Source organism: Gossypium raimondii, chromosome 3, assembly GCF_025698545.1.
Source record: "Gossypium raimondii isolate GPD5lz chromosome 3, ASM2569854v1, whole genome shotgun sequence".
NCBI classification, from domain to species: domain Eukaryota; kingdom Viridiplantae; phylum Streptophyta; class Magnoliopsida; order Malvales; family Malvaceae; genus Gossypium; species Gossypium raimondii.
Genome location: NC_068567.1, coordinates 3,383,334 through 3,399,832, shown reverse-complemented (window position 1 = coordinate 3,399,832; position 16,499 = coordinate 3,383,334). Strand labels below are relative to the sequence as shown.

Here is a 16,499-nt window from a genome sequence, read left to right as displayed (position 1 = left end):
TTAAAGATTCCAATTTATCTTCCACGCTTCTAAACTAGACGTGTGGCCGGGATGGCCTCAGAAAAAAAATTTTAGCCTGCCTCCTAGGCTTGGGCCTGTCTGGCCCGAAATATAGGCTTAAAATTTTATTTTAGTTCGGTTCGAAAAAAAATTTTAATCTCGAACTAGGCCTGATCCGACCCTTTTTTAATAAACATTAAAAATTTATTAAAAAAATATTTTAAAAATAAAAAAATATATATTTATTATATTTGGGCCGGGCCAAGCTTTTTCTAAACGGGCCTCGTTTTTTGCCCAAATCCTATATTTTTACTCGAATCCTCTCATATTTCGGGCCGGGCATACCTCTATTATAAACCAGCGGTTAATTTTTTATTTTTTATTTTTTCAGGTTAAATTATAAAAATAGTGACTTTTATTTATCTCAGATTATATTTTAGTCACTTATATTTGAAATGTTACGTTTTAATCACTTACATTATCGTTTTGTTACGAAGTGGTCACTCTACCGTTAAACTCTGTTACCTCTCTAACGAAAGTCCTACGTGGTAGTCCAAATGGGTTTTAAATATTAACTTAGATGTCTAGTTGCTAGGATGAAAATAGGTTTTTAATTAAATAAATTTAATTTGGATTGCCACGTAGGACCGCCATTAGATAGGTAATGAAGCTTAACGATAAAGTGACCACTTCGTAACAGAATGATAACGTAAGTGACTAAAGCGTAACATTTCAAATATAAGTGACTAAAATATAATCCGAGTCAAACAAAAGTGACTATTTTTATAATTTACCTTTTCTTAAATAAGTGCAAAATATTTAAGACGTTGGATTACCTTTCGGCTAATTTTGTATGCCAACACTCTTAAATTCGATTTTTATGTGTAAAAGAGAAATAGATTGCATATAATAAGACTATCCTCATCAATTGGTGATCTGTTTTATTAGCATTCTGACAAGTTCATAAAAAGACAATTGTTACTTCAACTCCAAACAACCATCCAAAAATAATTCATATACAGATATATAAAATGATGCGAGTTCCGAACATTAACTACTTCCAAGTAATTGACACCACCAGAAAATATTTTTAATTCCAAGAATGCCCCGTGGTGCCCCTTAAAAATGCACCATACTCATCCGTTACATTAGGATGCTTCTTGAACTATATATTTGATAATTTAGTTTTGTAAATGTTTTTATATATTTAAATTACTACCATGTATTAAATTTACACTATTTCATAATACATATTTACTTCACCGTAAGAATAGAATAAATATTTATAATTTTATAAAAACAAACATAATATAAAATATCATGTAATATTTTCAAGTAAGTTGAGTCTGGACGAAAATTGAAATTGAAGTCGAGGACAAAAATATCAAATAAAAATCAAGATGTGAGGAGTTAATAGAGGTGCATGAAAATAGGGCAGGAGTAGAGGCATATCTGATTAGTAATTGTTTTTTTTAACCTATTTGATTAATAATTGTTGAATTTATTATAAATTAAAGATGTTCATAGGTCGAGTTGAACCTATACATGATATTAATATATTTTATTTTTTTAAGTTGGTCTAAAATATGAGCCTAAAAATTTGACCGGTCTAAAATATGGGACCTAAAAATTTAACCAAACTCGCTTATATATATTTGCAAGAAACTAATCTAATCCCATTTTTTGGTCGAGACATGTTTTTATTCAAACACATCATCAAGACATCATTCTTTGCATGGTTTATGATTTGGAAGCTTCTCAAGAATTCATTGAGTTCACCATCTTTTCCCTTATTTTACGTTTTGTAAGGGATGTAAATACATGATAGGTTATAAAGTGAAAATTCTTTTAATTTCTTCCAATATCCTATTATAATAGGTGAAAAATGTTTTAATAAATTTTTTAAAAAAATATTGAATAAAAATAGTTCATTCTGATACTAAAATTATGTGTTTATTTTAATTATAGAAATAAATTTATAAAGGAAGATTACAATGTAAAAAATCATTTTAAAAATATTGAAAAGAAGTTCATTTATATATGAAATTTATATGTTGATTTTATTATGAAAATAAATTTATAAAGGAGAATAATCCCACCAAAAATTGGAGAAAATCTAGGTGTTTTTCAGATGGGGTTTTTCGAGAAGTTTACTATATCAACAACCTTGAGTAAAAAAAAAAGAGTAATTTCTCATAAATATACAATAATTTGAGCATTATGAAAATTTTGTATGCAAACTCTACTTTTATGGGTAACAATTGAGTAATAATGGAAATAATTTTAGCATGGATTATTTTTTTATAAAGCTATAAAATTTTAAAAATTACACTGTGACTTTTTAATTATATAAAGTGTTAATAATTATAAATATTAAAGTAAAATGTTAATAAAAATATATATCAAAATTTAAATATATTTTATTAAAATTAAATATTTTAAGCTAAAAGAATATTTTGTCAATCCTTTTAATCGCTTTAGTTAGAGTTGAGCATTTCATAAATATATATAGAAGATAGACTTGTGTAAGTTGTACACTTATATTTTTATAGCCATTTGATCTTGTTGTGTAGATTGTACACTCATATCATTTATAACCATTTGTACGCTTATATAATTTATAGTCGTTTGATCGTTTTATGTACACTTATTTATAACCGTTTGATTGTAAAAATTTGACCTATCAATAAAAAGACACACTTATACCATTTGAAACCCTTTAATTGTAAAAACTTGACCTATCAATAAAGAGGCACGCTGATACCATTTGTAATTGTTTTGATCGTTAAGACTTGATCAATAAAGAGATACCTCATTGGTATATACTTAAGTTGCATCTTTGGTTGTTATAAGAACAACGTAGACCTATATGGATAAAATTCTCTAACTAAGATCATACATTAATGTAATTAAAATCTCAATATTTGATACCAAACACAAGTGACTAAATTTGAGTATCAACATCTCCTCAACCTTCTTAGTTAGATCAAATTTAATCATTAAACATCAAATCCAACATAAATCAATTTTCTAAAAAAGTTATTATATTAAAATTTTTATTTAACATGAATAGGAAAATAAGAAAATAATATTTTGGTCAATCAAAATATTTCATTTTATCATGTTTGTATCTCATTATATATAAAGAATGGAAAATGCTATGACAATGAAAAAAACTGAAAAAAGAACACAAAAACAAGGTGAATATCCAATAACAAAAGATAGAAGTGATAACACCATTGATTTGAATTTACAATACAATCCATTTGAGAACCATTCAACAAGCCAATACTTATTTTAGGCCAGATTTTCCCTAAAACCCAGCCTAATTGAAAATAAAATAGAAAACCATCTCTATGAATAAAGCTAAACTGCTTTAATTTAGACATTCAAAGCAATCTTTTGAGCAGCAAGTGCTTCAGCTTCAAGTGTTGGCTCATACAATAGTGTAGTTTCTGCCAGCAATGCTGTCACAACATACGGGTCCATGTTTGATGCCGGACGCCGATCCTCCAAGTAACCTACAAACAAACAATGAAATAATAAACATAAGTCTTTAGTTCATTTAGTTCGTGTAACTCATCGGGACGTTTGTTTGTCGGTCCGGTTTTTCTTAAGCTCACAAGTTCATTAATCATTCATCTGGTTGTTAGAAGGCAGAATTTTGATTGATGATAGTACCTTTTCCATTCTTCTCAGTGTCACGCCCGACTCGGATTGAGCAACCGCGATTAGCCACTCCCTACAATTTCGATCATGAAAAATGTTATAAATATTAACGAAAGCATACAAAGTGTCAATGGCTTCCATCACAAGGCAAAGATATCTCATGAAACATACCCATGAAAACGTGTTGATGCTGGCCGTTTCATGCTTTCCGGTCAGTCTTCTTTCGTTTCCTTCACCATAGGCACTGATATGCTCCTTGTGGCGAAGCGACAAATTCAGGATTGCTTTCTTTATAACTTCGAAGCCTCCATCTTCCCTCATGCTCTTAGTACTGTGTTACAAAATTCGTATTGTTGTAATTCAAGGTGATACCATATAAGTTTTACCAAAATAATACTTTAAGAAAAAAGTTACCTGTAATTGGTGTGGCATCCAGCACCATTCCAGTCACCCTAGCAATAGGAAAATGAATTGAGAAAACACACTGATGGACTAACAGTAAGAACCCGGCATTGCGAAATGTTATGTTACCTCTATTGGTTTAGGATCGAGGGAGAGTACAACACCGGCTTGTTCAGTGATTCTCTGTAAGAATATAGTAGAGTATCGGTAAGTTATCAGATTAATTAACATATGATTAATGTTAAAACTGTTTTCCACTGCTTGAATTCATTTAAATGAAGAAATACCTCGAGAATGTATCTAGAACACCAGATATGATCTCCAGCTTCGATACCAACACTCGGACCAACTTGATACTCCCACTGCATGGTAATTTAAGGAATCAAATGGTGATAACTAATGAACAAACAAGCATGGATGTAATGATACTTCATTTTCGATAGCAAGGTGAGGACTCGAAAGCAGCAGACCTGGCCTGGCATAACCTCCCCGTTGGTACCACTAATGTTAATGCCGGCATACAAGCAAGCCTTGTAATGAGCATCTGAGATGTCACGCCCGAATGACTTGTCAGCACCAGCTGCACAGTAATAAGGACCCTGCATTTGGAATCAAACAACCATGTTATTACATGGATTTACAAACCATTACAACCGTTTTACTGTCGTATAAAATCGAGTCATGTAATTACCTGAGGACCAGGGTAGCCTCCAACAGGCCATCCCAAAGGCCATTTCACATTTTGTTGAAGTAAAGTGTACTCTTGCTCAATACCAAACCTAAACAGAAAGGTACAATAACATGAGGGCATTTCCTTCGTATAAGATAAATGAAATAAAATGATTCGTACCATGGTACTTCATCGACCACCTTCTTGTTACTGAAAATCTCAGCGGCTCGGTGGCGCTTGTTTGTGGGAATAGGCTCACCAGCTGGTGTGTATGCATCACAAATTACCTTTGTAAAACACAAAAGTAAACATTAATCACACCATAAAATTTACTTACTAAACTTTCAACAATTAATACTTACAAGCCTTGGATAGTACTTACCAAGATATTGTTACCTCCTCGGAAAGGGTCCTTAAAGATTGCTTGAGGGCTGGATGAAGTTTTTAAGTCAAAATGGTGTTTTGATGATAACAAGCAATAAATAATGTTTTACATTTCAAAAGGGCTTACTATAAGATAACTTCACTATCTTCACCGGGTGCTTGTCCAGTACTTGATCCATCATAGTTCCACTTGGGAAGCTCAGAGGGATGTTTAACTGGCTTTGATATTGTCTACAAATTGTAAGAAGGACCAAAGAAACATAATAAAAAAACCAAACACCAGATTGAGAATCATACAAGTTTAGTTTTAGTAGTTTTTTTCTTACCCTGGACTTGCTACGCATATCGAGTCCACTGCCTCCTATCCTGTTTCAAGGCAGAAACAGCAGATATTGAGGAAAAGTGCCACCTTTAATCTAACATTTGAACATAGATATGTGTAAGTGTTACTTGAAACATAGATAAATGTGTTAGCAAAGATGATGTACCAAACGTATTCAGCAATGATCTTGTCGGTGTATGGAGTGACGTCCATGTTTAGTAAGTTCTCTAGCCTGTTGACAGTGCTGTTTTCAGACAAGGCAACCACTTTAAACTTGCCAGAGCTTTTAGCAGCTCCTTTCTTGTTCTGTTTCAGTACCAGAGAACTCCACATTTTTGTTGCAATGGGACTTCCATAGGTTGAGGTCTTTGGTAGTGTCATTTGCCATTGAGTTGAGGGTGCTAAAAGCTGTGCCATTTTCCCCTTCTCCCAACTGAAAGATATCAAATAAAGTATAAAAAAGACCTTAATTCTCAATATATTATACAAAAGAAAGAAAAAAGTAGAAAATTTGAAGGTCAAGAACTATAATTTTACTACTGAAAATACACTAAGGTGTTCAAATATAACTGCAATGGCATAGAATCAATGTTTGAATTCAGATTACAGAAGAAGAAAAGGCCTAATTTTCAACCAAGATGGTATACATATATACATGCATATATGCATATATACATATTAAGGTTAATCCAATTAGTTCATGTAGTCATCATTAAAAGGTGGCATTCAAAAAGTGTGGAGTTAGAACCATCTTCAACTCTCCTATTCCTATGTCCTTTATACCAAAAAAAATGAAATGAACAATGGAAAGTACATAAAAGACCACTTTTTTAGGTTAAATTTTGCCGCTAGTCCTTGTACTTTATGAAAGTTGTAGATTTAGTCCCTATACTTTTTCAAAATTTAAAATTTCAGTCCTCACCAAACAATAACTATTAAATTTATTAAGTTAAATTCAACTATTTCCAAAATCTGACACAGCAAACATATGGACTTAAAATAACTATTATCATTTATGTCAATATTGAATTTTCAAAATTCAAAAAGTATAGGGACTTAAAATGATCCAATGGAGAATATGGATTAGTTCTACAACCGTATGCATAGTACAATACTAGTAATTGAATTTAACTTAACAAATTTAACTGTTACAATTGGTCAAGAATAAAATTTCAATATTCAAAAGGTACAGGGACTAATAGCAGAATTTAACTTTTTTTACCTGTTCAACTCTACCAAATTATCATGGTCAGATCAAATCGTGGGCCACAAGGATTATCTTAACTTTTAGAACCTAGCTTGTTTTAGTTTCAAGCAGTCTTAATACTACATTATTTAGCAAATAAGTAGTAAAAAGAAAAGAATCTATATTCACAATCTTCAGCTTAATAGATATGGTGCTGCTGATCCAAAGCTCCAAATCCCAACCACTTATGCTTTATCCATAGGAAAAACTCCATTGGTTCTCGTTTTTCAATGGCTAGTGGGGGACCAGTCAAGTTACAGCCCTTCTAAAAAGGTTCACATAAGAAAACACTTTAGATTTATAGGTTGAAACCTTATTGGGCAAAGATGAACCCATGGTTGAGTTTATCTGGTTCAAGCTCCAACAAGTCTGGGTTCAAAAGAAAGAATCTAAAAGAGAACTTATAATGTCACTTTGATACATATACCAACTTCACATATAGAATATAGTTTCATGTTATCATAAAGTCATTAACCTTAAGTGCATAATGTGAAGCACAAGATAATCAAGCAAAAAAAAACACTGAGATAAAAAGAAAACTGACCTGGGAAGTGCCTGTAAAATGGCTTGAAAAAGGAACCAGAAAAATGGGGTATTGAGGGGATTGGCTGTAAGGGAGAAAGGAAGGAGACAAAGTGGAAGAGAGTGAGGTGAAAATTTTATATTATAAGTATAAAATAAGTTGATAGAGAGGAGTTGTTGGCCTTTGAAGAACAGATAGGGATATGCTATGAGTGGAGGAAAATAGATTTTGGGACCCTTTAGTGCCACCAAGAGAAAAAGTTTAAATTAATGGCCATACTTCAAAATTTTTAGATAGAAAATGGGGAGCTTCTGTCATTCATGTAATATATTATTAGATTTTGACTTCAGAAACAGAAGCTCTAATTAAATCCAAATGAAGCTGTTCATATACACCAAGAGAAAATTAAGTATAACGGTATACAATATTAATTTATTTTAAAATTTTTATTAAATATAATTTTTTATTGATTTATAAACACGTAATGATGAATAATATTAACTTAATTAAGAATAGATAAATATATATATATTGATATAATATAAATATACGAATGTTTTTAAATTATATATATGAAATGAATGGTGGAGTGTGATAACTCTGATAGCGGAAATTATTTTAGCTAGCGGTGTTGCAAATAGTAGAATATTGGAGTTGCGATTGATTCATCATTTCTTGAGTCGTGATTGGAGGGTACGTTTTCAACATATTCCCGGGAACCACAATCAAACTATTGATCATAGGGCTAAAATTACAAGTTTTTACTGAAGCCTCGATTTCGGCAAAAAAATTACTCAAATCGGATATTGACTACTTAACTGATATTATTTAATAGTAAATTATTTTAATGTAATCACTTTTTTGTTGTTTCTTTATAAAAAATGAATTATGGTAAGATAAAATACATGAAAATGAGAATTATTAGATCTAAATTGTTGATTATGTTTTATTTAATTATAGAAACTCCAATCATTAACCATGAAAAAGGGCATTGAGAAGCAATTATTGTGTTGGTAGATTAAGAGAATGGCCTGTGACACTTTTAGGACCAGTAGATAGATGAAGAATCTTTTATGTATATGCAGATCTGTGTTTAAATTTTTTTATATAGAAAATTCTAAAGTTTTTTTTGAATTATAATAATAAAGTAAAACTCAAATAATAAATACGATTAATGTAACTCAAATTCAGATCACATCATTTAAATTTGAAAACACTTTAATAAAAGTAAATTTAGGGTCATGCATTTGTTGGTTTGTTTAAACCAAAAATCAAGTCTATTACCTTTTCCAAGAAGCTAGAGCTTTTTTGGGGGGTTTTAATAACATGGTACATATTAATTTCTGGATTTTGAAAAATCAACATTTGTACTTTGAATTCAAAGCAAGACAGTTTTCTCACCTACCTTTAATTTCATAAGTCAAATTTTAGTTGGGAGTATAGATGGAAAATTATTTTATGGAACCTTGTTATTATATTATTTATAGTTTTTTTTAATTATTTAATAATATTTTATTTTTTTGTCATTGACATATAATTTGGATAATTCTTTTACTTTAAATTTCGAACTTCAAACCTTGAACCAGAGTTTGAGATTCGAGATCAAAGTTCGAGGTTGAAGATAAAAGAAATTACCAAAATTATATGTCAATAACATAAAAAATTTGCTAAAATGTCATTAAATAATTGGAAAAGGACCATAGTGGTGGAAGAGTCCATATATTACAAATAAATAAATTTAAGATAAAAATGGTTGTAATTTTTTCAATTTAAAAATTTTAGTTTTGATTAAAGGTAAATATTATTTTTTAAAAGGGATAAATTTAAAATTATATATGAATTTTGATTGAATGTGCAATTTGATACATGAACTTGATGATTTTTTGTTTTAAATCATTTTATACATTTAAATAAATACATCAGTTTTTTTCATAATAAATAAATATAATTAGTTGTGTAAGTCGTATGTAAACTTAAAATGGTGTTATATTAATAATTATGTTAGTAGTTTTATGAAAATTGAACCATATCAAAAATTAATGTATAATATTTCATACCAGATCAAAATTTATATGTAGTTTTGAAATTTATTCTTTTTTTTTTTGGTTAAATCTCACTTGGTAGTAGAGCTGTCCATGGGCCGGGCCGGGTCCGGGAAAAAATTTTGGCCTGACTCTTAGGCCTGAGCCCAGCCCGGCCCGAAATATGGGCCTGAAATTTTACCCAGGCCCGGCCCAGGAAAAAATAATAAGCCCAAGCCTGGCCCGGCCCGATTTTTAATAAACACAAAAAAATATTTTAAAAATAAAAAAATAAAAATATTTTTAAAGTATTTTAAAATTAAAAAATAAAAATAAAAAATATATATTTATTATATTCGGGCCGGGCCGGGCCCGGGCCAAAAAAGTTGAGCCCGAGCCCGGCCCATTTTTTAAACGGGCCTCATTTTTTTGCCCAAGCCCATATTTCGGGCCTATATTTTTACCCGAACCCTCCCATATTTCGGGCGGGCCGTCGGGCCGGGCCGGGCCGTCCGGCCCATGGACAGGTCTACTTGGTAGACATATTTAATCATTTTCATTTTCATTAAATTAATCAAATTAAAGTACATAAACAAAATTTAAAATTATTTATGGATCATAAATTAATAACAAAATCAAAAATTTTAAAAATAAGAGTAGACCCTAAAATTGATAAGTCAACCTAATCTCAAATCAATCAGGTACATACCCAATTGTAAGGTATGAGATTTAAATATTATATAGCAAAGCATGAAATTTTTAGTGGGGTCTATATGGATTTAGACTCTCTAACTTTAATAATTAACTTTAAGGTATAGTTCTGCTTAGTTTTACATCAATTGATACTAAAACTAGCTATCGTATCTTTAATTGTGATCACTCAATGTGAGTAATGATGTTGGTATTATAATATCCATCTGGAATTAAAATAAATTAGTGTGAATATTAAAACTGTAAAAGCATGATAAATTATTTTTACGATATAATTTAAAGATTAGTACTCACATACACGGTAGGGATATAATCATATCATATACACATACATTATATCTAAGAACTCAAATAAAAATCTTATAATTTGTTCCTTAAAACTCAAGTTTAAATGAATTATACGAAGAAACATCTTTTAACCATTAAACTAATCACGAAAATTAAAGCCCAACCTTGTAGATAAAAATGGAGATAAGGGTCAAATATTTTTATAATCTAGGTTTTGGCTCATTGGTGAAATTTAAAATTTTATGTAAATGTATGGATTCGAGTTTTATTTTAGATAAATGTGTGACTTCTCATAATTAGTCATGGTTAATTAAATAGCTATTTAATTCCGTGCTTCTAATGATTTTAGATTTGTTTGTTGGGTATTTTATTCTATTAATGATGAATAAAATAATAATTAGTTTTTTCAAAGTTTAAAATATTTTTATTTTCTAAATGATGCTAAATTATTAGAAAATAAGATTAAACCTACTGAATAAACTCAAATAAGTTTAAAATTTATTATTTAACCCTACACATCAACATTTTTTTGAATAATCTCATTATATGTTTTGATTATATCTGTTCTTTTAAAAATATTGCTTAGAACTACCAACCTATAAATATGAGGATAATAATACCTACGTCTTCCTACATTGATAACAATATCCATGCCAATTGAGTTAAGACTCAATCTGCAAGTAACAAATTCAGCTCTATATCACCAACCTATATAATTGGATTGAAAATTTGTAGATTGATGGCGGATTTAGATGGGCGGTGCGTATAGCTGTGGTTAGTATAAAAATAACAATAGCAGTAAAATTATATATTATAATGATATTATAGCATGAGACAAAAAAAACTAAATGTACCGAACTACACTACACCACCTATCCAATGTAGGGAATTGAATTGTGAGGGTAAGATGATGAAGGCCTACTTTCCTTAGCCCAAGAAATACCAAAATCCATGAACAGATGAAAACTAACACTAAAACCAAAAACCAAACCTTTGATTTTCATTTTCTTCGAGAAAGGAAACTTCAAGCAAGGTTCCTTGCTTTGCTTCCATTATTTAAAAGTGCGTGCCAATCAAATATATCACTTTTTTTTTTTTTAATTTCTTTAACTTTTTTCAACTTTGCCGTCACGCTTTCATCAAACAAAAAGAAGCAGCCTTATTCATTTCTCTCAATTTCCCCCTTTTCATTTTTTGAATTTGCAAATTTTATCAATCTTGTTTGAAAATTCGCTTCGATATCTCGAATTCCAAGTTATTTTCATTTGGAATTTAATCTATTTCCGTATTTGGTTATTGATATTCTCTTCCGATTTCGAAGTTTTCTTAATCAAATTAGGGTTCTTAATTGCCGATTCGAATTTACGAGAATTCGATCGATAAAACCCTGATTCAGTTCCTACCCATTTCAATTCCGACCAAAACAAGGAAAACCTGGTTTTCGATTTCTAAAAGGAAAAAGAAGACTCGTACTTCAAAAATCTCGGTTACCTTTCCCGAAAACCCTTTTTCTGGTTTTAATTCCCAATTAATCCAAAAGAATTGTAAACATTCACCGATTACCCGTTTCGATTTCGTTTTCAACCTAAAATAATAATACCCAGATCGTCAAGATCCCGAATTTAGCCTTCCGCAGTTAATGGGCACAATTAGCTTCCACGGAGAACTTCCTAAACCCTCTACTTCTTCTTCCCCTACTTCTTCTTCAACCTCATCTACGTCTCGGACTGAGACGGTGAATGGGTCCCATGAGTTCAAGATCAAGGGCTATTCCCTTGCCAAAGGCATGGGAGTGGGTAAATACATGGCTTCCGATGCGTTTATGGTGGGGGGATATGAATGGGCCATTTATTTTTACCCGGATGGAAAGAGCGCTGAAGATAATGCTACCTACGTTTCTCTTTTTATTGCTTTGGCAAGTGAAGGAACGGATGTAAGAGCGCTCTTTGAGTTGACCCTTTTGGACCAGAGTGGGAAAGATCGTCACAAGGTGCATAGCCATTTTGGGAGGATGCTTGAGAGCGGGCCTTATACACTTAAGTATCGTGGGAGCATGTGGTGAGTTTGGTTGTGATGTTTCCATGTGTTGTAGTACTACTTATATTGCCTTTTTCTTATATTTTGTTTCTGCCTTGATAATTTGAATTGGGACTGGAAAATTTGAAGTAGATAATTATTGTTGAAAGTTTTCATTGAGATTAAGTTACGCACTTGCAGTTACATCTATAAGGCGAGTTTTGGAATTTCAATTTCAGTTGTTTTATCTGCCTATAGTCTCGGGAAACCTAATGAATTATTGAGGGGGAACTAGGTTGAAATGAAGTTAAGTTGCATGCTGGCTTCCTTGGTAGGTTCTAGATAGGAAGATCTAGACTTTTACATTGAATTATTATGGTTTGTTTCAACTCTAGAACGATTTTTTTTTTTTAAATCAAAATAAATTTATTAATCTGTTGTTGGAAGAACTATTAATGTATGAATAAACCAAACGCTTATCAGTGCATTCACCTTTTAGTGGTCTTATTTCTGATTCTTTCTTTTTTTTTTTTTTTGCAATCTGGAATATTGTGGAACTATTTGCTGAACCAATCAAATATTTGTAAACAGTCATTTTCTACCTTGCTATGGTGGTCTATTGTAGTAACTCAGTAATTTTGATTCATGCCTCTTCGGTATCATTTTGTGTTAGAACATCATTAAATGGTTGGCATGTCCTTTGTTGCAGGGGTTATAAACGCTTTTTCAAAAGAACTCTTCTAGAGACGTCAGACTACCTTAAAGATGATTGCCTGTCAATTCGCTGTTGTGTTGGTGTAGTTAAGTCCCATACAGAGGGACCTAAAATTTATTCTATTACAGTTCCACCTTCTGATATTGGTCAGCATTTTGGGAAGCTACTAGAAAGTGGGAAGGGAGCTGATGTGAAATTTGAAGTTGATGGGGAAATATTTGATGCCCACAAGTTGGTCCTTGCTGCCCGCTCACCTGTATTCAGGGCACAACTTTTTGGTCCATTGAAGGACCAGAACACGCAGTCCATTAGAGTAGAAGATATGGAAGCTCCTGTGTTCAAGGTTCTCATCCTTCCTTGATCTAATCTTATTTTCATATTATTCCTTTCATCCCTTTTTCTGGTCTATTGAGCAAGTTCGTAATCTTGCTGAAAACTAGATTGGCTTTTAACTTTACAGATGCTTAGGATTTTTATTTGCATTGAAGCTTCAGTTAGTTCTGTTCTTTGTGATAATTTCTTTTTGTACGTTTGTCTTTCCTTCTATTTTTAGTGTTTGGAACTAGGATGATGTTTAGCCTACCATTCTCTTTCTCCAGCTCTTTTGTTAGCTTTTGGGAGTTCATAAAGATCAAATTAAATTTGAATGAAATGAAGAATGTGGTTAATATCAGTACCTAAGAAGCAACAAATAACCAGAATTGTTGGAAGTTTTTTTTTCTTTACTTAGCACTCTTTTGCTGCAGTGCTGTCTAGTTATTAGAAATTTTACATGTAGATGGTGAGGTGAAGGCTCATTGGAATGCAACTTGGCTCATTAGAATGCTACCTGACTTTTCGTTGCCATTGCTAGTGTGTCTTTAGTTCCCATGGATAGTAAATAGAGCTCAAGCATCACAATCTTCGTTTTCTCTTGCGCAAGCTTAAGGGTAATAGGTATCAAGAAAGAGAAGGTTGTTTTCACTGAGGTAGATGTCTTATTGTGAATTTTGCTAGAGTGAATTGGTTTTATTGTATGTACGATTCTGGTTCAGGGTTTGTGATCTTGTGCGAAAATTGTCTTTCTGATGGCATATCATAAATCTCAGAGTTTATTAAATTTTTACCTTGTCTTACAATTAGAAGCACAAATTATTGTGATTAGGAGCCAAACATGATGGTTGTTTCTGAACTTTCTCCAAGCTGTTCTGTGTCTCTTAGGAACTTATAATGTGTGTTCGTAATGAGCATGTTTTTGGATGGTATGGCAAGGTTCATAGGAAGAGGTAGGTCTGTTGGTTCTTTTTGTTAGTTGAGTAATTGTGGTGCCATACAGGATGACTTATACAGGAGTCTACATCGGGATTCCTCTCCTGTGGCGGTGCTCCTGTACATAATTCTTCCTAACCTCGGTTAAGGTTTACTGTCCTCTTTTGCTTCCTTTCTAATTGCCTCTTCTTTTTGCACAACCTATTGAAATAGTGGAATACTATCAAGTATAATTTAAGCTGACATGGATTTCATGATCATATACTCTAAAGTGTTTTGATGAAATTTCTCAGCTGTCTGCAGCAGTGCTTCTGCTAGATGCATTGAGGATCCTGCTTTTGGATGAGTGAATCCTGCTGTTTACTTGTAACATCGGGCACTGATTGTCCTAAGTGTTAGATATTTCCTCACATTAATGTCTTTTAATTTCTAAATGTTGCTTAATGTGCATGATAGTGGATAAAATGCAATGAAACATATGGAGTTGGAATATGGAAGCTTGATACAGATGACGACATGGCTTCCTTCTACTTGGTGCACATGGAGTTGGAATATGGAAGCAGATCCATGTCATGAGATTATTGGCCCTGCTTTGGTCTCACCTTATAATGAACCAATGTTCAACTCTGTCTTTTCTTTCTAACTAAACATTAACATAGCATTCTCTGATCTTTAAATTTTCCTAGGCATAATAAAAATTTGCGGAGCCTCTTGTGAGGATTCCCAAGGTGACTTGGTAAGTGTTCTATAGTATCCATCTTCTTATTACCGTGGTTGAATGTTTGCAGGCGTTGCTCCATTTCATTTACTGGGATGCCTTGCCAGACATGGAAGAGCTCATGGGTTCAACTTCTAAATGGGCTTCTACGCTTGTAGCTCAGCATCTGCTTGCCGCTGCTGACCGTTATGCGCTTGAGAGAATGAGATTGCTTTGTGAGGCTAAACTTTGTGAGGGTGTTACAATAAACACAGTTGCAACTACATTAGCCTTGGCAGAACAGCACAACTGTTTGCATTTGAAAGGTGTATGCTTAAAATTCATTGCATTGCCAGAGAATTTAAAAGGTAAGGACTGTGGAAACCAATTATTTTAGATTCACTAATAATATGCTTAGAGAATTCTAAACATAACTAAAATGCATAACAGTTTCACCCCATTATGTCACATTCTAATTGAATCTTATAAGCTACTTTGTGGACTATTCACTAATGTGTGGAGCACCACTTTGTTTTTGGCGAGTAAAAAGGATTCCTATGGTGTACAATTTTAACTGTTGGATCCACATTGCTTCACTGCTGCCTGCACCTATTAGGCTTTTCTTGGTAGGAAGTATGAGTATGGTATGGATGGATTCTTTTTAATCCAATGGCAATCATGTCCCTACTTCATTGCTTGATCATCACACTATTATACCCTTAATATTTTCCATCTTTCTATGTTTCTACCAAGAATCTTAGGCTTTTCTTGCTAGGGTGACAAAAATAGAAAGATTTTTTCCCGTCAGTCTGCCTGGTAGGAAAGAAAATTGAGAGAAAAAACAATTTTGTTTTCATGCTTAGCTTGGTAGTGTTGAAAAATGAGAAACTAAATTAAAATTCTAAAGGAAATACATGATCGCATAAATATGCACCCTTAACTTGCATCTCTCTAATTCTCTCATTTTTTTCAATTTGGAAAAATAGTATTTTTAATTTATTGTTACATATCATGGATGATATTTTTACCTAAAAAGAGGTACCTTTTTAATTAATTTTATATACCTAGGACATTGTGAGTAATGACAAAATTGTTGCATTGGTTTCAGCTGTGATGCAAACAGATGGATTTGAGTATTTGAAGGAAAGCTGCCCGGGTGTTCTTACTGAACTGCTGCAATATGTTGCGAAAATCGGGGAGCATTCTGTTATTTCTTGTGGATATCGGAAAGAAGGATCGTTGGATGGTTCTGATGTTAATGGTCGGCGTGTCAAACCAAGGCTTCAGTGATTTAGGGAATAACATGTAACTCATCCTTTGATTAGTAAGAAAGACTAATAAAAGAGAGCAATGTAGCAGTAGACATTTTTGGCTTGTACTAACTTTGGTGAATATACGAGAGTTTAAAAGTCAAATGGCTCATTTGTTTCTCATACCATACCCAATTCCTGAGTTCAGCCTATTGACCTCGTTGTGAAGATTTATCTCAGAATGCAAAAGATCAAACAAACCACACTACCTAAATGAGTTGAACATTTGTTTAGATATTTCCCTTACGAATATTTTCAACTTCATTGCAAATGCATG

At 32.3% G+C, this 16,499-nt stretch overlaps 2 protein-coding genes across 2 annotated transcripts; one reads left to right on the top strand and one right to left on the bottom strand.

The window, feature by feature from the left end:
* Positions 1-3,185: 3,185 nt before the first annotated feature.
* LOC105796579 (glutamine synthetase leaf isozyme, chloroplastic) lies at positions 3,186-7,406 on the bottom strand. Its single transcript, XM_012626323.2, has 14 exons — positions 7,238-7,406; positions 5,614-5,880; positions 5,452-5,491; positions 5,253-5,356; positions 5,124-5,172; positions 4,922-5,028; positions 4,763-4,850; positions 4,542-4,670; positions 4,359-4,433; positions 4,201-4,254; positions 4,084-4,121; positions 3,841-4,000; positions 3,682-3,742; positions 3,186-3,521 (listed from the first exon to the last, which is right to left on the bottom strand). The coding sequence occupies exons 2-14, from the start codon at positions 5,862-5,864 to the stop codon at positions 3,382-3,384; spliced, it is 1,296 nt and encodes a 431-aa protein (XP_012481777.1). The 5' UTR covers positions 5,865-5,880; positions 7,238-7,406; the 3' UTR covers positions 3,186-3,381.
* A 3,804-nt stretch (positions 7,407-11,210) lies between these two features.
* Positions 11,211-16,350, top strand: LOC105796580 (BTB/POZ and MATH domain-containing protein 2). Its single transcript, XM_012626324.2, has 4 exons — positions 11,211-12,294; positions 12,962-13,310; positions 15,004-15,280; positions 16,021-16,350. The coding sequence occupies exons 1-4, from the start codon at positions 11,876-11,878 to the stop codon at positions 16,200-16,202; spliced, it is 1,227 nt and encodes a 408-aa protein (XP_012481778.1). The 5' UTR covers positions 11,211-11,875; the 3' UTR covers positions 16,203-16,350.
* The last annotated feature ends 149 nt before the right edge of the window (positions 16,351-16,499 follow it).